This window comes from Dromiciops gliroides, chromosome 4 (assembly GCF_019393635.1).
Source record: "Dromiciops gliroides isolate mDroGli1 chromosome 4, mDroGli1.pri, whole genome shotgun sequence".
Lineage (NCBI taxonomy): Eukaryota > Metazoa > Chordata > Mammalia > Microbiotheria > Microbiotheriidae > Dromiciops > Dromiciops gliroides.
The window spans coordinates 97,615,815-97,643,327 of NC_057864.1; the positions used below are offsets into that span (position 1 = coordinate 97,615,815).

The window sequence follows — 27,513 nt, forward strand, 5'->3', positions numbered from 1 at the left end:
ACTTTACCATTCTCCTTCATGGGGCTATAGGCACCAGCTAGTATATTCTCCATGCTATAAAACCCAAGGAGTGAAGAACAGCCCATTCACTCACCCTTCCATGGAAAAACCAATTCCAGAAACAGGAAGCTGCTGTCTGCAATCCTAACTCCATTCTGGATTGTGGACTAACATGCACAGTTTTTAAAAAAGAGGTTTCTTTAAAATGCTGAATTATGAAGGAGTATTGATTATGTTGGCAGAAATATCCAGAAGACTGTATCTGTGGAGGCTTAAAATTTGAAAAAGGCTGAAAAAATGTAGACTGATGTTATAGCAACTGTTCCTCCATTCTAAGGATCGTATCTCTTTGATTTAGCACAGATTCTTACCTATCTTTTTCTCTGATAAGAAGTTACTTAGAATTTCAGCAAGAAACTCCTACCACAATTCCAAATTTGAGTAAGTGGAGCTGAAGTCGGCAGTTATGCACAAAGAAAAATAATATTTTAATTGGCTAAGCTAATATTTTATCCAAGTTCATAAAAGTTTGAAACAGAATAATTAAATGCAAATACAGTCTTCATCCCAAAGACCATAAGAATGCCTTTAAGCTAATATTTTTAACAAGAACTGCTCGACAGAGCTCTCTTGTAAATTTTATCATACCTGAGGCAGTTTTCCTCATTCGATTAGCTGGAAAGCTGAATTTATCCTGAGGCAAACCAGACATCTAGTACAGGCTAAATTCAACAACTGGAGCTTAAATTTGGCTTAATATATCCCCACTTGGATCTGCCTGTTTAATTCTCTTTCATATGATAACGTTGGTTTATTCATAGTCTGGACTTGCCACCTGAACAAACTGAACCCCATATCTTATTCTAATAGAATAAGAAAACTTTGCAGAAACCACAAAAGTTCTTGAATGGAAATCAAATGCAAACTTAGGTTTCCAAAATAAAAAAAATGTTTTGTGAAGTCACTACAAGAATAGACTGGGAAGTTTTTCTCTGGGAGAAAACTGTTTTATTGTGTTGGGGTTTTTTTTATGAATGTGGATTTTTCATATTCTGTCTTTGGAGACAGATGGTCTTTGGACATGGCCCACTCCTCCAGAGGCTTTTCAGCTTTTCCCAGCAGCTGAACTTGAAACTTTATATGCCACCTAGTCCTTCAAAAACCATTTGTATTTGTTCTTATTATTTCTGTTTTAAACAGTAATCTATTTAAAGGTTGGAGGGGGGACCAGGAAATTATTTCTACATCCTACATCCCTTTAGGCCATCTATTCCTGACTGAAAATATTCCATCCATATACTAGCAAAGGAGTTTATTTTCTCCTTTCTTTCTCCATGCATTTTTTAACATTTTCACTATTGTTTGATAGATGGATGTTGGGACAACATATGATTTGCTTCAATCCACAGTTCTGAAACCTTAACATGGCCTTCCCTCCCTAATCTCATCGCTAGGAATTCTGGAAGACAAATCACTGATTTGAACAATGTATATACAATGGAACGATGCCAGTACATGTGTCATTTGATGCATTGCCAGGAAGAGGCATCAGTTTGAAGAGGGACCAAAACAGAAATGGCAAAATGATTACTTTGGGATATCAGATCCAACTTTTCACAGCAAAACATGCCACCTGCTATTTTCTTTTTTCTTCTCACTTATCTGATGCCTTGATTTCAAAGACAATCTTTGCACTGTTGAGAAATGGTAGTCACTGGGTTGTTTCATCCTACTGCACTTAGGGCTGGGTGGGAATAATAGTTAGGGCTCACATTTGCATGGTGCTTTACAGTTTGTAAAGTGCTTTTCTCACAACAGCCCTTTGAGGTGTTCATGGTAAGAATTAGTATGGGCATTTTATAGATAAGTAAACTGAGACTCAGTGGGGCTCACATGTATAATACCTACAAAGGGCCAGAAGTCAGACTTGAACTCAAGTGCAAACCGTTTGCTCTCAATTCAACACAAATGAATTAACTCCCACATATACTACCCATCTGTTAGTAAGATATAAAGTTTGGATAAAGCACATTCCAGCCCTACCTTCATTTTTCTTATGTTTTAGGGGAGTCAAATGACACATATACACAGGACGTAACATGGCTATTAAAGCTCAAAGCTACACTGAGATTTCTGGGACACCCTGCATAAGCAACTTCTTCCTTCCCAACTTCAAGGATCTTTGTTTCTTCAGTATGAGTTTTCCTACTACCAACCACAGCATGGAAGAGTTCAAACACAGACTTTTCTGTGGCCACCCTCTGGCAAATCTGGTTATGGGGCTTTGTGAAATAAGCTCGGTTGGTCTTCAGACAACAGGTTCACGAGCATGTATAAATGACTATGATTCAAAATAACACACAAAGGTGTGAGAAGCACAAAGTACTGTGTGAGATCTGAAGGAGATCATATCCAACCTTCAAGAGGAAGTGGTGACATTTGGGACAGATTTTTAAAGGATGGGTAGGAATTAGAAAAGCAGCAGGGAGGGGGCAGCTAGGTGGCACAGTGGATAGAGCACCGGCCCTAGAGTCAGGAGTACCTGAGTTCAAATCCGGCCTCAGACACTTAACACACACTTACTAGCTGTGTGACCCTGGGCAAGTCACTTAACCCTAATTGCTTCACTAAAAAAAAAAAAAAGCAGCAGCAGGGGTGGGGGGAGCAGTGGGGGAGCACATTCCAGTAGAAGGCATGATATAGGCAAAAGTATAGAGGTAGGAAAATGCTGGACATGTACAAAAAAAAATACTCAGTTCAACCTGACAAGTGCAGAGTTGATGAAGGAGAGTACTTGAAGAATGGAAAGATGGAACTGAAACAGCTTGTGAAGGGCTTTGCATAGTAGGCAAAGAAGTTGAAGTTTTATTTTGTAGGCAATAGCGGGGTAGGTAGCATAATGGATAGAGCACTGGCCCTGGAGTCAGGAGGACCTGAGTTCAAATCTGGCCTCAGACACTTGACATTTACTAGCTGTGTGACCCTGGGCAAGTCACTTAACCTCAATTGCCTTAAACATCTGGGGCCATCTCCAGTCTTCCTTCTTGATGCATATCTTGCCACTGGACCCAGATGGCCCTGGAGGAAAAAGTGAGGTGGGTGACTTTGCTCAGCCCTCCCTCACTTAAATCTAATTCACTGCAAGTCGATATGTCATCTGTTGATGTCATAGTCCTCTTCAAGAACAAAGGACAAACAACAACAATAGGGGGATATTGATGGATTTTGATCCGAGCAATGGCATAACCTGATCTATATATAAGGGAGATTAAATTTGATAGCAGTGTAAAGGATGGTTTGCATGCAGGGAAGGAGAAGTTGGAAGACCTCTTATGACTATCCAAGAAAATAGTAATGAGGGCTTGTTTTTGTGTGTTAACAGTAGGGAGAGGATAGAGCATGGATGAAGAACAGAAGGCAGAACCAACAAGATTTGATGGTAACAAGTTGTATATAAAAAATAAGGAAGATGAAAATTAATGATGACACCAGATAACGTGAACATGGGAGAATGAGTGAATGGTTGTACCACTGGAAGAAATAGTGAGGTCAAGACAAGAAGTAGGTTTGGAGGAAAAGATAATAAGCTTGGTTTGGGTCATTTTGAATTTGAGATGTTGATGGGACAGTTGAGTAGAGGTGTGCTGTAGATAGTAGGTGATACAAATCCCGACCTCAGTAGAGGGGCCAAGGCAAAAAATACAGTTTTTGGATTTCTCTGAGTAGAGAATTTATCTGCATACTACCCTATAGGAGTTAAAGAGATTGCCAGGGAGAGAAGTAGAGAGAGAGAAAAAAAAGAACTGAGGACAAGGTGTCAGATACAAGATTGAGAGATCTGAAGGGAGACAGAGAAGAAGCAACATGGTGCCTTCACTTTCACTTTCAGTACTAGTAAGGAAATCAATGAATGAACCAGCATCTATTGAGCTCCTGAAATCTGAATAGTACTGTTTCGAGTTGAGCAATATGTAAAGTATAAGACACAATCCCTGTCCTCAGAGAGCTTAGAATTTCATTGGAAAGACAAGACACCATAGCTGAGGTGGCCAGGGAAGGCTTTTAATCTTAAAAAGGTGAGTTTTTTGTTGGATTTTGATGAAAGCATAAAATTTAGATGGGCAGAAAGGAAGTATAAGGGTATTCTGGAGAGAAAGAAAGGAGTGAGGGAAGAGTCACGAAGGGCTGTTGGTTGAGAGAGGAGCAAGTTGGGTCATAGATTTAAATCTAGAAAGGACTTTAGAATTGATCTCATCTAACCCCCTAATATTTACAGATGAAAAAATCTAAGATCTAGAGAGATTATAACTTGCCCAACATCACGTAGCTATTAAGTGGCAAAACTTGAATTTGAATACAGGTCATCTGACTACAAATTCAATACTTTTCCACTGCATCCTGCTGCTTTTAAAGCAAAACTTTTTAAATTAGAGAATAAGGTTAATATAAGGAGATAATTTGAGAAAAATGGAAATGGTAGATTAGGACCTGATTATGGACCATTTCCAGCTCTACCAACAGACTTCAATGTGACCTTTAGGAAGACACTCAATTTCCCTGGACCTGTTTCTTCATAAGTAAAATGAAGGGATCAAAGAGGATGATGTCTAAGGTCCCTTTAAGCTTTAATTCCACATTCCTATCCATTTAATAGCCATTTATTCCTTCAACAAACATTTAAGCACCTTTTCTGTAACAGTCACTGTCTGAGGTGCTAGAAATAGACCAAAGCAAAACAGTCTCTGCTCCTTACGTGCTCCAGCAAAGGAGACAGGGAAGGAGCGATCAGAGAGATGGGAGGAGAACTAGAAGATAGTGGTGTCCCAGAAACCCAGAGAGAAGAGATTATCAAGGAGGAGAGGGTGATCAATATTGATGAAGGTTGCTGAGTTAAGGGTAAGTAACTCTCAACATGACCCTACTTCCGTTTTCCCAGGTAGGAACTTATATAGAGGATAGATATATACCTCCCATAGATGAAGTCCTCTACAACTGTCCTTAATCAAGTATGATGTAAAAGTTTATGATGTATGTTTGCAGCAAGAGATAAGAAAAACTTCCCACTAGACTCAAAGGTTCTTCTCTCTTTTTTTAATTCATGGATCCCTTTGGCAGTCTGGTGAAACCTAAAACCTTAGCAGAATAATGTTTTTAAATGAATAAAATAAAATGCATAGGATTACAAAGGAAAGTTATTATACTGAAATTCAGTTATCAAATTATTTTTTAAAAGTTCACAGACTAGAACACCTAGGTGGCTCAGTGGGTAAAGCACTAGCCCTGGATTCAAGAGGATCTGAGTTCACATCTGGCCCCAGACACTTGACACTTACTAGCTGTGTGACCCTGGGCAAGTCACTTAACCGTTATTGCCCTGCAAAAAAAAAGAAAAGAAAAGAAAAGAAAAGAAAGAAAAAGAAAAAAGTTCTCAGATTGAGCATCTGTCAACTATATCACAGTTGCCCCTCAATTCTCCTTTCCACATATCATACCTGCTCAAAGAATATAATCATTATATTGAATTTACAACCTTTGCTGTAGTTGAAATAATCGTTTGTACTTATAGTAAAGCTATTATGTTCTAGGTCCAGAAAATAATTTTATATGTAAAGGCAAGATAATTCACTTATTCAGCGCCCACTATGGTAATTGGGAGTTCTACTGGGGGATGCAACACTTATATGAATAAGTAAATCCAAAGTATATTTACAAAGTAACAGAAAGAAATTTCAGGAGGGAAAGAGAGTTGTTTACTGGGAGAACCAGGAAAGGTTTCTGGAAAACACTACAAGTACTTAGCTCACTAACAAATTATGGATAAAAGTATAGTTGGGTTGGATTTGTTTTCACAGATACAGGGTATTGGAAAGAATGGGAAATATTTTTTGAGGGCAGCAAAGTGTCTCTTCACCATGGAAAATGAGCTTCACTCCACATAATCCCTGAATGACAAATTCCTACCTTATTTAAATACCCAAACTGTCCATTTTGTGAAGAGGAAGGCAGACGCCAGATGTGTTAAAAGCTTCAATGTGCTAGCAGAAACTGCCCAGATGTGTATGACAGAGGCAGGCAGAATCAATCTCCTAGATGAATAATTGCTATGCAAATTCATTTTCTGAGTTTTTTCCCCCTTTATTCCAGAACTGCCCCCAGACAGCTATTATTATCTTGAACCATTAGGTTAACTCCTTATTGTCATTTAAAACATGTCCCTTTTTCCCAACTAGATCATAAAGTACTTGAGGACTGAGATACTCTCTTTACTTCCTATGGGCGCTGCCCTTTATAGAAACAATTGGATTTAAAATTATTTTTCCAAGTTATCCCTATAAGGCCCTATGGAACCAGAAGGCTAAGACATTCCCTCAGTTGGTTATTGCCAATTTATCTTGTGTATAAACCTTTTCATTCATAGGTGTTTTCACATTGTCTCCCAAGTTAGACTTTAAGCTCCTTAAGAGCAGGTACTGTCTTTTAACTTTCCTTGTATCCCTAGCACTTAGAATAGTACCTGGCAAACTAGGAATATAATAAATACTTGTTGACTCACTGACACCATAGTTCAAATTCAAAAATCCAAATCCAAATGAAAACACAGAATTTTTCCACTCAAAACAAGACCTAGGGGATAACTCGCCAAAAGCTGTGTCAATAAAATTGTAAGTTTTTCATGTTGGTCATTTTTAATGACTGCAGTAAAAACATACTTCATTTCAAATGGGAGCAGGGGCGCATTGGTGGGAAAAAAAAAACCCTACGACACAAGCAGAAGCAAGCAGATGTTTTGGTAATGCTGTACTTTAAAAACTGGCATGAGTCACAAAATGGGCTCATTGGTTGTTATTTCTCTGGGTTATGGCACAGTTAGGCTGTTTTCATGTTTTATTTTTTCACCAGAAATTGTTACCCATGTGTGAGTAATAACTAGTTCCTTCTGTTTGGGTTAGCTAGATTCTGGGTTGTTCTTTTCTAAATTATTTACCCTATTTCCAGTGTTGCCTCCCATACTTGACAGTTTTTAGTGAAGAAAAAAGTTGATGTCTATTTTTCTTTTTCTGCCAATGTGGCATTTAACCAAGTTGTTAGCTTTTTGTTTGGTTGGGTTTTTTTTAAGTCATGTCTTGGTTTTGGATAAACCAAAATAAGTAACTGGATCTGTGATTTCTTTAGTATAGGGAACTCTGTGGTGAGAAACTCCCTCTACCATCGCAAGACAGCATCCTTCTATTCAACTTTTACTATTAATGAGCTGCCTAAGAACAATGAGAAGTTATGTGACTTGCCTAGATTCAAACAAAGGTGAAGAATATACTCTGTGAAAGTGTCAGAAATATGGGGTAGGAGGAAGAGAGAATTCAGTGTTTACAAAAATTTGGCAAACTGTCTTTTCTTTTACAAAGTAAACCAATGCAAACTAAAATTGAAAGTCTACGTTCAGTAAATGTTTGGAGACTAATATGGAATTGAGACTTATCTAATTCAAAAAATATTCGTTTAAGACACTTCTTTTCCAACTTCAGGTATTTTCATGGCTGTCCCCCACGCCTGAAATTCTCTCCCTTCTCGTCTCCATTTTGGTATTTAGTGTGGGCTAAAATTCCTTCTATGTTCTACAAGAAGCCTTTGTCAATTCCTCTTAATGCTAGTGCCTACCCTCTGTTATTATCTCCAGTTTATCCTGAACGTATCTTGTTTGTACATAGTTGTTTACATATTGTCTCTTCAGGAACTATCTTTTGCCCCTCTTTGTATCCCTAGCACTTAGCACAGTGACTGGCATGTAGTAGGCACTTAATAAATGTTGACTCACTGATGCAATTGCCTTTCTACAGACAAACATCTCACTAATTTTCAACAAAAGCTTTTTGGATGGAAAACCTTAAGGATTGGGTTCTGGACATCATATCTTGAAATTTTGAATAACACCTTTTATGGCTATAAAATTCTTATTTTAGCACTAATATTCATAAAATAAATAATCAGGATTTCTTAAAAGAGAATAGCCATTACTGGGAGATATTTATTTGCAGATGTGTATTAATGGTTGTATCCAACTGAATATGTGAATTATTTCCTAACTCAAATGCTAAGGGGCAGCTAGGTGGTGCAGTGGATAGAGCACCGGCCCTGGAGTCAGGAGTACCTGAGTTCAAATCTGGCCTCAGACACATAACACTTACTAGCTGTGTGATCCTGGGCAAGTCACTTAACCCCAATTGCCTCACTAAAAAAAAAAACAAAAAAAACCTAACTCAAATGCTGGTGTACTCTTAGGTAACCTATAGTAGACAGGACTCAGTTGTCTGTGAGTTGGGTGTCAATCATTCAGAAAATATTAAAGTAAAATGATTCTTCTACATGAAGAATGGGAGGCATTTTAGCAAGCCACACACACAGGCTCGGGGTTCTGATGGCAACACACAGCCCTAATTCCTGTTTGGATAGCCCGGCCAACAAAGAACAACACACAGCAGGGGTTCGGCATTCATTCTGTTTCAAAACAAACCCCTGTTCAACTAAAATAGAATTGGATGTGGACTCGATAGGAAAGAGAATCATGGGAGAGGGAAAAAATAAAAACTTTAGCTTACTGGGAAGAACTCCTATGAATCAAGCTACAAATTCCTACTAATTAATAGAAATGAGCCAAGACTCAGATCATATTCTGGACTTTCAGATTCCCATACTACATTCTGTTTATTCACTGAAAAGACATAGACCATAGCCCAGGGTATGGCCCTTAAAGGTTTTCATCTATGATTAAATTCAGCCTTTCATGATAAATGTGGGGCTCCCATGGAAGAGTCAACATTCCTCATTCATTTACTCACTAGAACACTAAGTCTGGGGAGCTAAAACTATACAGGAATGTGGTAGTCATGCTCTTAATTCACTTGCCAAATTCCAGTGGCCAATGTCAGAATCAACTGAGAAGATGTATACAAAACAAAACAAAGCAAAAAACAGTGTAATTTGTAGTTTAAGCCCATGGGACCCTTAAAAGAATTCACCTAATTTATCCAGATACATCAGAAAAAAATGGGAGTGGATACTTGTGGGTATAGAAAGGGTGTGGGATCACAGAGTAGCACAACTACTTCTATAATATTATTACAATGTGGGCATTGATTTGGATTTGAATTTTTCCCTTTTTTTTTGTTTTTTGGTTTTTGTTTTTTGGGTTTTTTTTGCGGGGCAATTGGGGTTAAGTGACTTGCTCAGGGTCACACAGCTAGTAAGTGTTAAGTGTCTGAGGCCGGATTTGAACTCAGGTACTCCTGAATCCAGGGCCGGTGCTTTAACCACTGCACCATTTAGCTGCCCCTCCCTTCTTTTTTGTTATTAATGTATTTTGGTTTTTTATACCACTATCACTTCCAAATAATCTCCTTCTCTTGGTACTCTCTCTTATAACAACAATAAGAAAAGTTAAGTAAAACCATCTGATATCGCAACCATGACAGATAGCATAAATAATATTCCATACTAGCCAACCAACACCTTTCTACCAAAAGAATGCAAATAGGTTGCAGTATCTGCCATTTGAAACAGATATTAAACCTGGCATTTGATATGAGTTCTATTGTCTTTTAGTGTGGTCCTTATTTGAATTATTGTAGGTTTGGGGTATCTAGTTTCTCTAAGTCTGATATCTTTTCTCTGCATCAGTTCATATAAGTTTTCCCAAGTTTCTCTAAATTCCTCTTGCTTAAGAATTCCTTATGGCACAATAGTAGCATTCCTTTACATCCATCTACCAAAATATCTATCATTCCTTTCCTTCTTCCTTTCACAGTCCCACAATAGATGGAATGTCAGATTAGGAAGGGATCTTAGCAATACTCTCAAGTCCTCTCATTTTACAGAAAAGGAAAATGAGATTCAAAACAGAGTGAAATGTTCTTCTGACTCTCAGTTCAGTGCTCTAACACATGCTGCCTTGAGGGACGTTCTTTGATTTGGGCTCAAATACTGATAAGAATATATAACACTGTAAGAACCTGCATTATTTTTCATCCTGTATCATGTGTGACCTGGAAAAAAGTTTTCCCCAAATTACTAAATATATATATATATATATGTATGTATGTATATATATGTATGTATGTATGTATGTATGTGTGTGTGTGTGTACATATATATTTGATTGAAGCTTGTAATTTGGTCTTATCTCAAATATTCTTTGTGATTAGATCAGGTATTCTTGTTAGATATTATAACATTAAAATCTCTCTCCCATTAATACTTGGGAAATCACCTACAAAAATACTCTTCTACCCAAAGAGCAGTATACTTCAGGAAAAACAATTTCCTTCCAAGATAATATTCATATATATGTACATATATATGCACACATATATTTTTCTTGTTCAGTCATGTCCAACTCTTCATAACCCCATGGGCCATAGCACACCACGCTCTTCTGATCTCCGCTATCTCCCAAAGTCATACCATCCATGAGGCTTTCTTGGCAAAGATAACAGAGTGGTTTGCCATTGCCTTCTCCAATGGATCACCTTTTGTCAGAACTTTCCACCAGCACCCATCTGTCTTGGGTAACCCTGCATAGAATAGCTATAGTCTCATTGAGCTACGCAAGCTTTTCCATCACAACAAGACAATGATTCAGGAGAGACTTACCACACACACATACCTCATATATACATATATATATATATATATATATATATATACACATATATACACAACCACATGTGTGTATATCCATGCATATGTGTATATATGCTCAAGTGTGTGTGTGTGTGTGTGTGTGTGTCCTTAAAATATTGAAATTCACTGTACATGTGGGTTTGTGGATGGATCCTAGCTAAAGTCCAAACCTGACTCATCATCTAGGGCTAAATAACGTTGACATTAGCTTGATATTAACTAAAGTCAGAATGGAAACAAGGATAAAAATTTTTGCCCAATCTTATTCCATATTCAAGCCTACCCCTCCCCACCCCAGCCCCCAAAAAAGATAGACATTATTTAGTGAGGGGGAACAACACAATGAAGTCTCAAGAACACTGGATTTGAGTCTAGCTTCAACCCACTTATAAGACATATAAACCTGGGCAACTCTCTTAACTCCTTCAAGACTAAATGTTCCTGTTCGTGAAGTAGGAATAACATTATCTTTACTATCTAGTTCACAAAGGTGTTACCAAAAAACCCATTTTATTAGCCTTAAAGCCAAAGATAAGTTGTATCTAGAGAAATAGCATGACACAATGAAAAGAATGAAGGATTTTTAATCCAAATACTGGCCATGTGACCATGGGCAAGTCCAGTCCCTTAACATTTCTGAGAATAGTTGTATCATCTATAAAATAGGGATAATATCATTTAGCTGCCTGGCTCACAGGATTGTCATGAGTAAAAGTATCATACAGGGTGTCTCAAAAGTCTTGGTATAGTTTTGAGCCATTTCCCAAATGGTTTAAATGGTTTAGTGGTTTAAAACTGCCCTGATGGGGGCAGCTAGGTGGCAAAGTGGATAAAGCACTGGCCCTGGATTCAGAAGGACATGAGTTCAAATCCAGCCTCAGACACTTGACACTTACTAGCTGTGTGACCCTGGGCAAGTCACTTAACCCTCATTGTCCCACAAAAATAAATAAATGAATAATAAATGAATGAATGAATGAACTTGTCCTAAGACTTTGGGGACACTCTGTACAACTGTGTTGTAATTATTATTATTTCTAGATTGGTTAGTAGCCATCAACATCAAGTAATTTGGATTTCAGAGAACAAATATGTGTGTGCGTGCATGGGTGCGTGTGTGTGTGCGTGTGCGTGTGTGTGTGTGTGTGTGTGTGTGTGGCATTTATAACCTTGAAAAGATGGAATAAGTTTTTATTTTCCATAGCATTTACCCAGTAGGAAATAACATAGCTGTGTTCAGCTAGAGATTTCTTAAGTAGTTTAAGAAAGTTAGTTTAAATTATGTCTGCATTGATTAAGTTGTAAGAATTCTTTCATCACGTTTCCTACTTAGCAATTAAATTCTTTTTTTCCCTTTTTACATGAAAATTAGTTCAGGGAGAGCTATGCCATCTATGACTCTAGGCTTTGAAAACAATGTACCTTGAGAATTTCCTATCTATGTTAGCAATAAAATGGGCTCAGATACTTGCATTTACCCTGTTTGATAATACATAGTCAACATGCAAGAAGAGGTAGAATAGCCTAGTGGACAGTATATACACCTCATCATCAGGGAGACCTGGAATCTAGTCCTACCTCACGCACATAGTGGTTGTGCAACCGTGGACAACAGAGAACTCTTTAAAATTCTGAGTTACAGATTTATTTTATATATAGTTCTATGTGCACACATTGTCTCCCTTCACAAAATAGAAGGCCCTCAGGGGCAGAGGCTGTTCATTTTTGTCCTTATGTATTGACTAACCAGTAATAAGTGCTTGTTGTTGATTGGTAGATTGATGTTTTCTCTGTGCATCAGCACATAGAGGTTTCAGACTGGCAGTTCCCTTAACCAGTGGAATTGGAGGTCAAGACCAAAAAGGATCAGCCAATTGATCAACAAGCAATTATTTTTTATTATAAAAGTATTTTATTATTTTCCAGTTACATATAGAGATAGTTTTCAACATTTGTTTTCCTAGGATTTCTAGTTCCAAGTTTTTTCACTCCCTCCCTTCCCTCCCCCTTCCCCAAGACAGCAAGCAATCTGATATAGGTTATATATGTACAATCACATTAAACATATTTCTGCATTAGTCATGTTGTGAAAGAAGAATTAGAACAAAAGGGAAAAACCTCAAAAAAGGAAAAAACAGAACCAAAAAAAAAAAAGGAGAAAGAGTATTGTTCAATCTACATCCAGCTTCCACAGTTCCTTTTTCTGGATGTGGAGAACATTATCCATCATGGGTCCTTTGGAATTATCTTGTATTATTTATTGTATTGCTGAGAAGAGTTAAGTTTATCACAGTTGATCATCACACAATGTTTCAACAAGCAATTATTAAAGGTCTACTGTGTACTAGATACTGGGGAAACAAACCAAAAATTCAACATAAAATAACTTCTGTGATATAATGCCACATTGACCAATATTTATTAAGACCTCTCAGCTTCACCAAGAATATAAATATGTAATTATGATCATGAAATATTCTATTCATAATCTCTTCTCATAATATAATAGTTTATTAATATGATACTCTTGTCTTCCCAATAATAAAAATTAGATGTATTACATCTGTAGCATACATAAGCTATAGAGCTACTCTCCCTGTCCCACTCCCATTGGTAGGTTTTGCCAGAGGTTGGCTAACTACATCTGCTTTCAAGGCAGTAGGGGACTCTGAGGGGATTGAGTTTTCTTTGACTAGTACCCAAGTCAGGTACAGGTAGGACTAGGTCATCTCTGAGATCCTTTCCACCTCTGAGACACGATGATTCTCACAACAGCTCTGAGAGGTGGTCAGAGTAGGTATATTACCTTCATTCTGTAGATGAATAAACTGAGGCCTAGAACAATTATGACTATCCATAGTCACAGAGACCATCAGTAAAATGCCAGGCCTAGAATCCAGATCTCCAAACAGCTGGTTCTGGTTTGGCTACCTCACCTCTCAATTATCATTGAAATTTTTGCCTGAATCCTAGAGTTCCTTCTGAACAAGTAAGATTGAGCTCTGGTACAGTTAGACCATCAGCTATGTCAAACATCAAAACTGGCATAGCTATATCAAACCTCAAAGAAATATTTAATATTTTAATGTTAAGAAGATTCAATCGTGTGCAAACTCTGCGAAAAATTTGTAATGATCTATTATTCTTTATCTAAGATTTTATCCATAAAGTAGAATTCTCCATTCCCAAATTAGTCAAAACAAACTAAAAAGCAAAAGACACAATGATTGAGTGGAAAGGTCATTAGCCTGAGAAATAGAAGATCAGCATTATAAGCCCAGTTCTGCCACTAGCTATAACATTAGGTAAGTAATTTATCCATTCACAACTTCAGTCTCTTTCTCTGAGAAATGTGGGGATTGGCTTTCTCCATCACTTCCAACTCTAACATTCTATGAATTTACTCATTTTGATGATTATACCACTCCTCTGATTCCTTGCTGTATCAGGGTTCTTGAAGGCTCTGCCAACAGAGCCAAGCTTCTAGGAGATCCTACCAAGAAGAGAGAACTGTAAGTAAGATCCCAGTGACAGATTGTCTGGCTACCACCTGAGGACCAACCTTAGCCAAGTCATTACAGAATACTAGCCAAGCAATCAACATAGAAGGATTATAGCAGATAGAACAAAAGGCCGGTCACACTCATTGCTCTTTCCAGAGCTTTGCCATTTCCACCTCCAGCTCATTTGACAAATGAAGAAACCAAGATAAATAGAGTTGTGACCTGCCCAGGGTTACCATGCCAGTAAGTGTCTGAGGTCATATTTAACTCACGAAGATGAGTATCCTGATTCCAAACCCAGTGTTCTATCCACTGTGCCACATACTCGTGTGATACTAGGCAAATTGTCTAAACTCTTAGTGCCCTCAGTATATCAAAATGATAAGTTAACATATAAATTTCTGATATCAGCATTGGTAGAGAGAGAGAGACAAAGTTCCATGCTAGGAGTTCCGTACATCAAAGAAATCACAGTTCTGTATCCCCCCCAAAAAAAAGAAAGAAAAAGAAAGAACAGAACACTGAAACAGTACAGAACTAACATTACTCAGCACACAAAAAAGAAAGGAAAAATGACTTCCCTGGAAAGTATTTACATAATTTATTCAGAACCACCACTCTTTAACATTAGTATCCAGGTCCTTACAGCAATGTCATGGCATTTCTCTCCCATTTCAGGAGTTGTCAAATCAGTGAACCTTCTCTGGGGACAAATTACTATTTGTCATATCTTATTCTTCTGAAAGTGTCATAAAGAAAAAAAGCTTTACTGTCTTATCTTATTCTTCCGAAAGTCTCCTGAAGAATAAAAAAAGCTCCACTGTCTTTATACATGACAGAACTTATTTTCAACACAATCTTGCACTATTTTCATAGAAAGGTAGTATCCAGGATACAAGAGGTAATGGTCTTTAATTCTAGTGCCTTCTCTCTGTGGATTATCTCTACTTTATCTTGTATGTAATTGTTTGCGTACTAGACTCTGAACTCCTTGAGAGCAGGGACTGTCTTTTGCCTTTCTTTGTATCCACAATACTTAGCACAGTGCCTTGCATGTAGCAAATGCTTAATAAATGTTTGTTGACTAGTTCTACCATATTCTGCCCTGGTCAGACCACAGCTAAGACATTGTGTTCATTTCTTTTTTTTTTAAAGGTTTTTTTTTTAATTTTAATTTTTTAATTAATAAAGTATTTTATTTTTTTTCCATTACATGTCAAGATCATTGTGTTCATTTCTAACCTCCCCATTTGAGGAAGGTTGAAAAGTTGAAAAAACTAGAGCCTCCCCAGAGGAGGATGACCACGGTAGTGAGAAGACTGTAAACATGATGAATTGGTGATAGTTCCTCTGGATAAGAGAAGACTGGAGGAGAACACAATAGCTATCTTCAAATATGTCAAGGGCTGTCAAGAGGAAAAGCTATTAGACTTCTTTTGCTTGGCCCCCACACAAAACACACAAGGAACAATGATTGCAGAAAGACATTTCTTCTCAGTGTCAGGGAGGGAAAAATAGTCCAAGTAAAGATGCCTTGGGAGGTAATGGGCTTCTCTTCACTGGAAGTCTTCAAAATGGAGGCTAACTAGCTGTAAAAGATACATAGGGGAGATTTCTGTTCAAGAAGAGGTTGGGTGAGATTGCCTCTGAAAGTTCCTGTGAAATTTGATATTTTTGATTCTGTAAAATATACCTTTGAAATGGGCAAAGCAAGATATTTCACTTTTGGAAAATTTGTATTTATGCATATGTGGATATATACATATGTGGATATATACATATATACATATACATACATGTATAAATGAATTATGCATCTATCTATTTCAGCTGAGACTGAGAAGTTTCAGGCTAGAGGCCCTTGTTTCAACAGAGAGGTTCCAACCCTGAAAAAGAGCATTGAATGGGAATATTTACAGGCCATGCCAGTAAGAAAAATGCTGCTACTGACCCCTTTGGAGCCAAAAAAAAGTGTCTTCATCTTCAGAGAAAACATAAATTCCATGCATGACAGAAGAGCTAGTGCAATGCCTTGTAAAACATGTAATATATTCAAGAAGACCTAAGGGTTTACTCTCCAATAAGGATGGAAAAATCTGCGTGCCCCACTGTGAGCTCATAGTAAGGCTGTTTCATGTAAAAAGTTGGTAATTAGTCCCTGAGTGAATAAAGTAGAATAGATGATAAGGAATTGTTACCTAGAGTAGCAACACAAAATGCTCTTTCTAGTCATCAAAATTTAAAGGTTGTAGAGATTGGTGTGTGGGTGCCTATTTCTACTTATGAACAATTTCTAACCTTTATAACTCTGAATGTGTAATGTTATAGTTCAACAATCTATGCTTTCAATTTGTATTAAATAGAGCATACATAAATTTCAAAGGAATGTGCAAAGCCCCAAGTGCAGGAGACTTTGTGATTTGAGAGAGAGAAAAAAACCCTCCATGCAGGCTTGGGAGGATTTGGGTCCTGTAAAAATCAATAAATCACTGCTTCTCGTGATCATGAGTCTCATTCCCCAAGCCAGATGTGATACACCGCAATACCAAATGGAAACTGTACACCGAGTGCTCATCAGCACTTAAATTTATTTTTCTAAGGAATCCACTACTATGTAATTATTTTTCCAGAATTTATGCTTTTGTTTTCTCAAACAATTCATTGTCAGTTCCTTTGAGGATTTCTCCTCCTGTCGGAATCCTTTTCTAGATTAGTTATGGTTCCCAAGGATCTCAAAAACCATTAAAAGGTTAACACCACAGGGACTTGATTTGGAATATGGACAATTTAAAGGAAATTACTAACATTTTCAACTCCTATGAAAGGCGATACATCCAACTGAGTTGTGTTAACAGTTCTGTATGCAGAATGCTGGACATGGAAAGAGGAAGATCTGGGTTGAAATCCTGCCTCAGATACTCACTGGTGTAATCCTGGGCAAGTCACCTGATCTTTCTCTATCTCAGTTTCCCTTCTGCTAAATAGGGATAAAACAGCATCTACTTCTCATGGTTTCTGTGAGTCATAAATGAGATAACATATGTAAAGGCTTTGCAAATGTTATATAAGTGCAATATTATTGTGATTTGTATAATTCCATGAATACAACAAGAAACAGCATGCAGGCTTAAAGAGTTGTTACATTCTAGGGGAGAAGTGAACAGATAAAAAACAAAACAAATTAGAAACCACCTCACTACAGAAGCTATCTGTGGATCAGTATTTTTCTTCTCATGTTTTTAGGGTTTTACATGCCATCAAGAGTTGAAAGTCATGAATTTTGCAAAACAAGTTGCCATTCTATACTGACCCACCCCAAAGAATCTGAATTGGGTGATTTCAAGGTAATTCTGAGGCCACTTGAAATTGTTAGTGTACAGCATTTTATGCAAAACTGATGTGCAAAAAACGTACACTTTTTGGAAGCAGGTAAACAAGGGTGATTCATCATACAAAAGTGTTTACTTTGGAGATTCCTTTGACTAACAAGAGTCTCTTTCTTCAAAACTTCCATGACTCGTTCTTTTGTTAGTGTGGGTATGCCTTCCACCAACACAAATCACAGCCATTCTGCTTGTTACTAGATGATTTTTTAGAATTACCACAGTCAAAAAATTAATCACCCTGTAGTCAATCTGCAGGTGAGTCTCTCTGATTTTAACTAGACTAATTGAGGCAAGGGCAGGTAGGTTGTACAGTAGAAAAGGTGTAGGGCTAGAGTTAGGAAGACTTGAGTTCAAATCTAATCTCAGACACTTACTAGCTGTGTCACCCTAGGTAAGTCACTTAACCCTATTTTCCTCAGTTTTCTCATATGTAAAATGAATTAGAAAATGAAATGGCAAAGCACTCCAATATATTTGCCAAGAAAACCCCAAATAAGATCACAAAGATTTGGACTCAAATGAAACAATAGAGAACATCAACAAAATTGGGGCAACAGATATACAGCTCACTACTCAAAGCTCTTCCAATGTTGCTTCTCTGCTCAATAAACTATAATGACTCCCTATGGATCAAAGACAAGCTGGAGAAGGAAACTGCAAACCACTCCAATATCTTTGCCAAGAGAACCCCAAATAGGATCATGAAGAGTTGAACATGATCACAAAACAACAGAAAATGTATAATAAAGCTGGGAAGGAAAGGTGGAGGCAAATATAAAGAATTTTCAATGCCAAATAGAAGAGCTTGTCTTTGATCCATATGCTCTGCTGGCATAGTCCCTGAGAACACAGAGCCACCTCCAACCCAAGATCAAGCCTTGAAGGAGGACATCAGTAGAACAGATCCCCCTACTGCATTTTAAGTCTCACTTGATTAATAAAATTTTTATTTGTAAGCAAATTTTCAAGAATTCATGTTATATAAAATAACAAATTTTCAAAAAAGTCCTAATTGAACATTTTGTTACATGTTACTCTGACAAGATAGGAATAGTCACATATCTCTTCTTTCCAAATGATATGAGAAATATTCCACATATTTAACTGAATGTACTATACGCATATTTCCATCCAGACAACGTTAAGGAGGAAAGGAGTAGTTAGCCAACAAATCTAACTCTTAGAATCAAATAATCTAGAATCGAGACCAAGCCATGTTTTTCTCTTTTCCTTGATTTCTTGAACTTTGGGAGGATGGATGTCTCAAATCCCGACTCCCTTTTTCCTGTGGAGACATAGAAAGAAACAACCAAAGACTACATTCAGTCAACATGCCTGTATGGTACAATTAGTGACATGATTCCTATTACAGGTAATAGAAAAAGCCATGGCAACTGCTTGAGAGTGAACATGCATAGTTGCCTGAGTTCAGGTCAGAAAGATTCCAGTGGAAATTGAATTGAAGAGAATTTGGCTTCAGTGGAGGGAAATTGCATCCTCCTCTTCAAGTAATGATGTGAAAGTATAGTACCTGACAAATATTAGACACTTAATAAGTGTCCATTGATGGAAAAAAGAGAAATAGAATATTTTCTCAGGCTTTGGAAGTAAAATTACCAGGCTTACTCATCTTGTCAGATGTTACTCAAACAAAAAAAAAATGTTTAAAAGGTTTTTTTCAAATGCCTATTTTCAAGTGCCTCTTAGTAAATAATTTTTTTTAACCCTGGGTTTATTTACCAGTTGGTTTCTTTTGTTTTCATTTGTGTGAATTTCAGTTTGGCATGAATCCTGTTTCCCCTCCCCCAAATGCATAACTGATTCTCAGAGTTACATTTATCAAAGAAAACATGTTTCAAATGCTCCCTTTTAAATAGGCCACTATTCATTTATCTCACATGTTCCACTGGAAGAATTCCTACAGCCTCCCTAGTCACCCATTTGACTACTGTTCACTCTGTCTTGCCTGTGAGAATTTCCTTCATTGTAACATAAACTTATTTCACTTTATCATTAAGAGTAACTCATTTCAAAGTCACTATAGTGTCTGTTATTACTTGTTTTCTTTGACATCCTCCCACAGGCAGTTCTTAAAAGTTAATCAAATCCTGTCTCCTGTAGAATGGGTGAAGACTAGAGGGAAGAATTTTGCTGAGAAGGGAATCAGAATTTCAGTATTACACTTACACTCTCTACCAAGCATGCTGTGTCACTGTCCTGTATCAGTGATCAGCAAAGCAAGACTTTATAAACATTATAGAACCTGTTTGTAATATTAGTGTCAAGAGCACAAGTTCTTAGCTTAGAGCTTCTATGTTAAACCGAGTTGCTTTTATGTTATACTGAGAGTACTTTCTAACGAGGTTTTTTTTTGTCACTTTCATTTTTTAATCATAAAAGTATTTTATTATTTTGCAGTTACATGTAAAGATAGTTTTCAACATTTGGTTTCCTAAGATTTTTAGTTCCAAATTTTTCTCCCTTCCTCCCTTCCCTCCCCCCTCCCCAAGACAGAAAGCAATCCATATAGGTTATATATGTACAATCACATCAAACATATTTCTGCATTAGTCATGTTGTATCACTTGCATTTGATAGTACCTAGCCAAGTATAACTTTGGTGTGTCTTTGAAAGCATACACTTAGAAAAATTAAATCTTTGCAGCCTTTGCTACACAGAGGAACCAAATGCAAGATGATTAATTCTAGAATGCTTGAGAGGCTTCATTTTGCAATTAATGAAGAATGAAAACTGTATACAAATTTCATAATATGGGTTGAATTGAGGATTTGTATGGAATCAAGAAGAATATATCTAATTGAAAGAAAATAGGGAATCATAGAAAGGTATTTGAATCTTGAAAATATCTTTTTTTATCCGATGGAATTAGCTGAGTATAATTATGTGCATTTGTCTATAGTAAGTAGGTGTAAGTAGGTGTAGGTATAAGAATTCTTCAGGCTTCCTGGAATTTTGAAGAATTATAAATACTGTTTTATTTCTCTACTTCTAGAGAACTGCATTCCAGAGTGAAGAGTGACTTTTATGTATCTGGATAAACTGAAAATAGCATGAGTAGTAATAACATATTTATGGTACACTCTAAGGCTTGCAAAAACCCATTTACACATCTTATCTGATCACTTAATACAGTGGTTTTGTCCTGACAATGCACTGTGATGCTTGTCTGTTGAGTTTAAATACCACACTAGGTGCAGCCCTCCCAATAGGAGGACATTTGTTTGCATCAGTGATTATTTGAAGATCTCATTAATCCACTTAGACAAACATATTTGATTCTACCATCCCAGCTTCGAAATAAACATCAGCTCTGCTTCTCACATTACATATGTTTATTTACCTTAATACTCAATTCCCTCACTGTTTTTAATTTGGGGTGGAGAGTTAGAGAAGGGGGATGGAAGGCACATTGATGCAAAATTATAGCTAAAAATGTAAACACCCAAATCATTCTAGACACATTTCTCCAGCAACTGTAAACCAACCCTGTTGTGTATGGATACAGAGAAAACTAAATGCACATATATACATACACCGACATGAAATTAATAGTATATAATGCAAAATAGTGCATGAGAGTAATGGTCCCTTTGACAACCATTAACAGAGTTGATTGGATTGTGTGCATTTCAGCTTTCAACAAGAGCCCCACTGATCTTGCCTCAGGATCAGATAGCCTTAAATCTTTTATTTTTGTGTAATTGGAAGGAGAGAGAGTCTGCATCTGCTTACTTCACACGTGTACATGTTTGGATTTATTTGCATGTGTGTGTAACTCCACACATATCTGCATCCTATGTACACACTGGATGCAAGGGGTGCCGTTCGTGTAAATAAACAACAGAAGTAGTTTCATCAAAGAAATTTTCAATGAGCTATTCTCACTCTGTCTTTTATTTCAATATTTATAGTGTCCCCCTAAGGCAGAGATGCCCTAATACAACTATAGATGGCCACTTGGATTAAGGCAAAATGAACTTCCAGGGCCCGCATTCCCCACACGAACACTGAGGTGTGAGAAGAGAAATGGAGAAGCCAGTATTAGGTTAAAGGGCACCGTCCTGTCCTGTTATTTTGCCGAAAGGACAAGGCTTTCATTTTGCAAAGATCATTAGTCACCAAGATATATATTTTAGAGAGTTTCTCGTAGGGAAGATTATGTTGGCAGTCACTGGAGTGTACCAGATGGTTCATTAGCATGGGTTAGACAAGTCAAAGGCTTTCAGAATCATTTAGAAAATGTCAAACAGAAACAAGAACCCTGTCACTTTTTATTAGAATTAACTACATCATACCCTGGACACAGATTTCACCTTGGGTCAGAAAAATTAATACAGAATTATATGAATTGTGTAATATACTGGGTTAAGATGGGTCTGTCTCTGGGGACTCATTTGCTGGCAATATATTATGGTCCCTCTACTTTAGGAATCTACAAACCTTTCCCTTTTGTAAGATATGAAAAGAGTTGACCTTGCTCAAAATCCATTGGTGTCTAAATGATTTGAGGTATATGCAGAATTTCAACAAGATATTCTGTTCCACTTCTTTTGTGATCCTTTTTTCTCCCAAGAAGCCTGGTGAGTTGGATTTACTGAATATTCAGCAGCATGTAAAGTATGCTTTATGTCAGGAGGAAAATACACCCATTAATTGAACACAAGGCTTTGGTAAACAGGAATTAAAATGCAATTGAAATGGTGTGACTTCTTTTTTTTTTTCCAGATGTCAAAAACCTTGAGAACTTCCAGCTGGTGGAAGGGGTTCAAGAACAAGTGAATGCTGCATTGCTGGACTACACAATGTGTAACTACCCACAACAGACAGACAAGTTTGGGCAACTTCTCCTCCGGCTCCCTGAGATCCGGGCCATCAGCATGCAGGCTGAAGAATACCTCTACTACAAACACCTGAATGGAGATGTGCCATGTAATAACCTCCTCATTGAAATGCTGCATGCAAAGAGAGCATAAATTTTCCCCTGCCCCCAAGAGCTTATTTCTGCTTTCGGGAAAAAAAAAAAAAAAGAAGCCGGAAAAAAAAAAAAAGGCAAGAAATACTCTGAACTGCTCCAAGCAACACTAATTAAAAACTTGGTTTTCAGACACTGAAAAAATGGTATAATAATCAAATACTTAATAGTAAATAAGTGATGTATCAGGGTATTTGTATTGCAAACTGTGAATCAAATGCTACACATCCCCAAAGGAATAGAGGACACTACAATGAAACGTAATGAACTTTGCAGGTGGATGCTATCACCAAGTCAAATGGGAAAGGACAGAACAATTCTTGTATATTTAAACTGATCTCCACTGAATGAAGAAATTTAGGAACAAATTGACCTGTGTTATTAAGCTATTGGAATGGGGGGATTTGCGTGCACTGAATTCCTTCATCAGATAGCTGGAATAAAAAACGATTCTCAAGGATGCAAGCTGTACCTTCTGGCAGCATCCTTTGCGTTATCCTTCCAAGGACCCAACACCTACTCTCTTCTGTGATCATGGATGTGTTCTCTATGCAGAAACCTGTTTTAAAAGAAGAAAGACAGCAAAGACCTGTGGAAGGCCACACACACAACAGCCGTGCCACCAAATCATAAAAAGCCTGCGTGTCAGGCCCACAAACCATTAGTACGAACAGTCTAGGAATAAGTTAGCTTGCCATTCTTAATATGTTCTGAAGTTTGTTTTGTCACGTGTTCATGTTGTTAAAAAAGGGAGGCAGTATCCCTCTTCTGGTCTATGTCAGTATGATACAGGAAAACATGCTTTCACATGCTTTTCAACTGCTCCAAAGCTAAAGCTTTAAGGAGACCCATTTCCGCTGCTGTAGCAGCGATGTGGCATCTGGACATCACTGTGTGCTGGTATCCGTAAAGTTTTTGTGCCAAATGGCTTGTTAAAGCACATCAGTCTTTTCACCATCACGTTTGTAGTTTGTTAAAAAAAAAATTGTTAAAAAAAAAATCTGTGCTTGCATTTCTAGGATGTCCGAGCTAACAAGCAAAGCCAGTGGAAATCCAATCACCTAGTCTCATAACAATTGAACATTGCCAAAAGGTGGGAAAGAAGGGACTTGTTTTTAATATTTGTTGGGGGTGGGGGTGAGAGAGGGGAAGACTATGAAAAGTAACTAAAAGCTTGACAAAGAGGACAAAAGGAAGGGTGATACTGCCATTTCTAAGTAGACCAATGTCTGCTGCAGAACAAATATTGGTGAAAGACAATTACAAACAATCTCTTTCCAAATGAAGATATCAGTATTATGACATGTAAAGTCACAGTTATGAAAGTCTTGCCTTATTTCACTATCCCAAGAGTTAACTGTGCAGGTGTGGATCAAGAAATGTTTAAAATAAAGTATTACTACTTTTGCATTCAAAGAAAACCTAGTGTTTACATTCTTTAGGTCCTGTGGGGGGGAACTGTGATACTACACATCGCAATCACAGTCGTTTCCTTGATGTCGCTTTCTGATTGGTAATTCTTTTTTTACCAGTTCTTAATTACTGTATGTCGTGAGACACTAAAATCAAAAGGGAATCTCATTGAAACTCTAATTTTTTAAAGATTATCGGCTGCACAATCACTTGCTGAAACTGTAAAAAACAAAGAAAAAGAAAAAAAAAAGAAACCTCCTAGTCCCTTAATTTTTTTCATTAAATATTGCTGGCTTTTAAATAGTTTATTTATATTGTATATCATAGTTTCAACTGTAGACAATTATGATGCTAATTTATTGTTCCTTAGTTTCCCCTTTGTATAAGATATAGCCAAGAATGAAGAAGCCAAATATATGTGTTTACTGTAGCATGTCTTCAAGTTAGTAGAATATATAGTTCAGGGACATACAAGAGTCTTAATGAATGAAAATCAGTCACTTGACTCAATGCCTGTAAATCTTCATAATCCTCAAGGTAGTTTATTTAAAATCTGTTGTAAATTATATGACTCGTAGCATCCTCTGTTTCAAGTGATCTTAACTTAGAGAGGTGGGCTCTTCACCTTAAATTCCTTTCCAAGCATTGTACATTGTATACCAAAGACATCAGTCTGTGCTTCTCTAGCCATTCAAAGCTGTCCATGTCATCACCTTCATGACTCAGCTCAAATATTTTGTTTGTGAGTAGGGTACAAGCTTAGCAAACTTTAGCATGTGCGACTCCTTGCTGTATGTCTACTGCCAATTCTAACCACTCATTCTGATCTAAGCAGTTCAAAGGACCCCAGAAAAATAGTTCAGCAGAATGGCATATCCAGCATATGAAATATGAATTTTTTTCCAGTTATATCAAGTTGACCCAGTCACATATGGAGACCAATTGTTTTACCAGTGAGCTGTAAAAGTGGGTCCAGTCATTTATGTACAACATGGGTGAGGGGGTTTGTGGATTGTTTCTGTTTTGAGTTTGGGGTTTTTTGTTTTGTTTTGTTTTGTTTTTTACATTTCAAACAAATGCATTGCATTCTGTAAATTCTATTTTTTCTAGTACAGTGCTCCTCACTGAATATTAAAACCTTAAAAAATGTCAAATATAAATGTGTTATTAACGATATTATAAAGCGCTACAATCTCACTAGAGAGGAATGTGACAGAAGGGTAAACTGCAACAACCGCCAGTCAAATTTTGCATCCACCCTGATGGAAACAGAAAGTTCAGAAGCAGATAAACTAGAATGTATATTTGTCAGTGTCTGTGGTTCTGAAAATCCCTCCAGCTTGCCAAAGTTTGTGAACTCAATTTCTCTAATGTTCATTGTTAACCACTTTGTAACCAGACATTTACTTAGTGACTGCCTTATCAATTACAGGACATATTAGTAAAAGCAGACTAAAATGAAAAGGTTTGGGCTTTGGCTGGTTTATGATAGTTGTTCTATGTTTGTAAACAGACAATCTGTAATGTCTGAATATTTGTATTCCAGATGTTCTGCAGCTGCCTTGGGTAGAGTGTGCAGTTAGTTACTTGTCGGAGTTCTCTTACTGTATCAGTGAAATACATATTGTCATGTCAGTTCTTTGCCAGGAGTTTCTCAACACCAATGGAAATTTTTTTTTCAGTATTTCAATAAATATTGATATGCCCAGCCTGATCATTTAAAAATTGTTTTTATGAAACTTTCATTTCATTAGACACTTAAAAGATCAAATTAATTGAATAGGATTTCAGGAGAAGAAAAATATATAGCCCTCTCCAAGTACTACTTTTGTATAGAAAGGCCTATTAACTTGGTCAGACATATTCAAATCAATTCTACAAGCATTTATTAAGCACCTACTATTTTCCAGGCATCATGTTAGATGCCGTAGATTCAAAGATTAAAAACAAAGTTGTTCCTGCCCTCAAAGAGCTTACTTTCAACTCAAAATGAAATATTCAATGCAATGCAATGTATCACCATCCATGAAACAAGACGTAAGTTAAATGGGTTCCACATTTCTCATCATGACTGATCTTTATAAAACTCTAACAAAGGGTTTTCATTAGACTCTTGACAACACCACCTGCCCTCCCTACCAAAGGGAACACACTAGAGAAAATAGGTCTTCAAGTGACAAATGAATGGACATATAACCCAGCACCTACCCAACACAGCTGCCTGAAGAGTTTGCTGCTTGGTGGAAACACACAGACATACGTACACATACACACGCGCATGAAGAGAAAGATTCAGAAAACACAGAAATGATTATGTAAAACCCCCATATGAAAACATATGAAAACTGATTAAATTTACCCTTGTTCAATATATGTGTATGTGTAATATGCCACAGAATTTAAAGCTAGAAGGAACCAGAGAGCTCACTTAGCTCAACCTCATATGACTGAGGAGGAAACTGAATGACCTTTAACATTAAAAAGTTGTTTCTCATACCATTTTAATTGTTAGTGACAAACTTTTTATTCTTGGGTAACCCCTATCATCAAAGAACCATAAAGCATTCCATTCAGTTTGTCCCAGGAGTCATCAGGGCAGCCAGTGATGACTAAGATGAGCACAGAGCTGCTTCTGGTTTCCCTTGAAAGTAACTTTTATTGGAGTGACAGTACAGTAAACTTCCTACTGGTAGAACACCACCAAGCAGGCACTTACTTAGGCTAACACAACTGCATTGGGACAGGAAGTCAACAGGAAACAGGGCACTGCTGTTTGGCTTCCATACTTAGAGTTCTAACAGATTTTCAACATTGCTAAGGATTGTGAAAGTCATTTTTCAAGGAAAATTATTCAATCACAGAGCCTAAGTGGGAAGAGACCTCAGAGACCCTCCAAACTAACCCACCCCTGAACAAGACCAATAAGTGTGTAGACAGTCTCCAGTGAGGGACAATGTACTCACTATTCTCTGGGGGAACCCATTCTACTCATAACTAGCAAGCCTAAATATGACTCTTTGCTTCTTGCACTCAAACTTTGTTCCATGTTTCTACTCTGTCCAACTGAATTGTTCAGCAACCTAAAGGAAGTAGGTAGAAAGGAGGGGGATGAAGAGAAAAATCAGAACATACAGAAATGATTATGTAAAACCCCCATATGAAAACATAACATACCTGGGGCAAACTGATTAAATTTACCCATGTTCAATATATGTGTATGTGTAATATATATGTATATATAATGTGCATTACATATATATATGTATCTATAATACACACACTTATGGTGGAACTTTATTATAACTGAAAATAAATGCAGCATTTGCTATAAATCTTCTTTTTGGCTCTGTTGCCTCCAGGCAGAGGTGACTCCTACTATGGAGAGCTGCCTCAGAACAGGACCCAATGGGGATTAATGCAGGAATAATGGATGTTTAGTGGGGAGGTGGGGAGAAGCCTGCCAATGGAAAAACATGGCTACTGTCTTCAAGTACGTGAAGGATCGTCGTGGGAAATGGAGATGAGACTTGTTTTTCATAATCC

The 27,513-nt window shown here is 37.2% G+C and overlaps 1 protein-coding gene across 4 annotated transcripts in view; it reads left to right on the forward strand.

Annotated features, from left to right (window-relative positions):
• NR5A2 (nuclear receptor subfamily 5 group A member 2) overlaps positions 1–25,674 on the forward strand; it is a 180,495-nt gene extending 154,821 nt beyond the window's left edge. For all 4 annotated transcript variants that reach the window (XM_043963264.1, XM_043963265.1, XM_043963267.1 and 1 more), the window contains one exon: positions 22,311–25,674. In XM_043963264.1, the coding sequence (XP_043819199.1) occupies positions 22,311–22,558 (248 nt within the window). In that variant the 3' untranslated portion in view covers positions 22,559–25,674. The remainder of the gene's footprint in view (positions 1–22,310) is intronic.
• Positions 25,675–27,513: the final 1,839 nt, after the last annotated feature.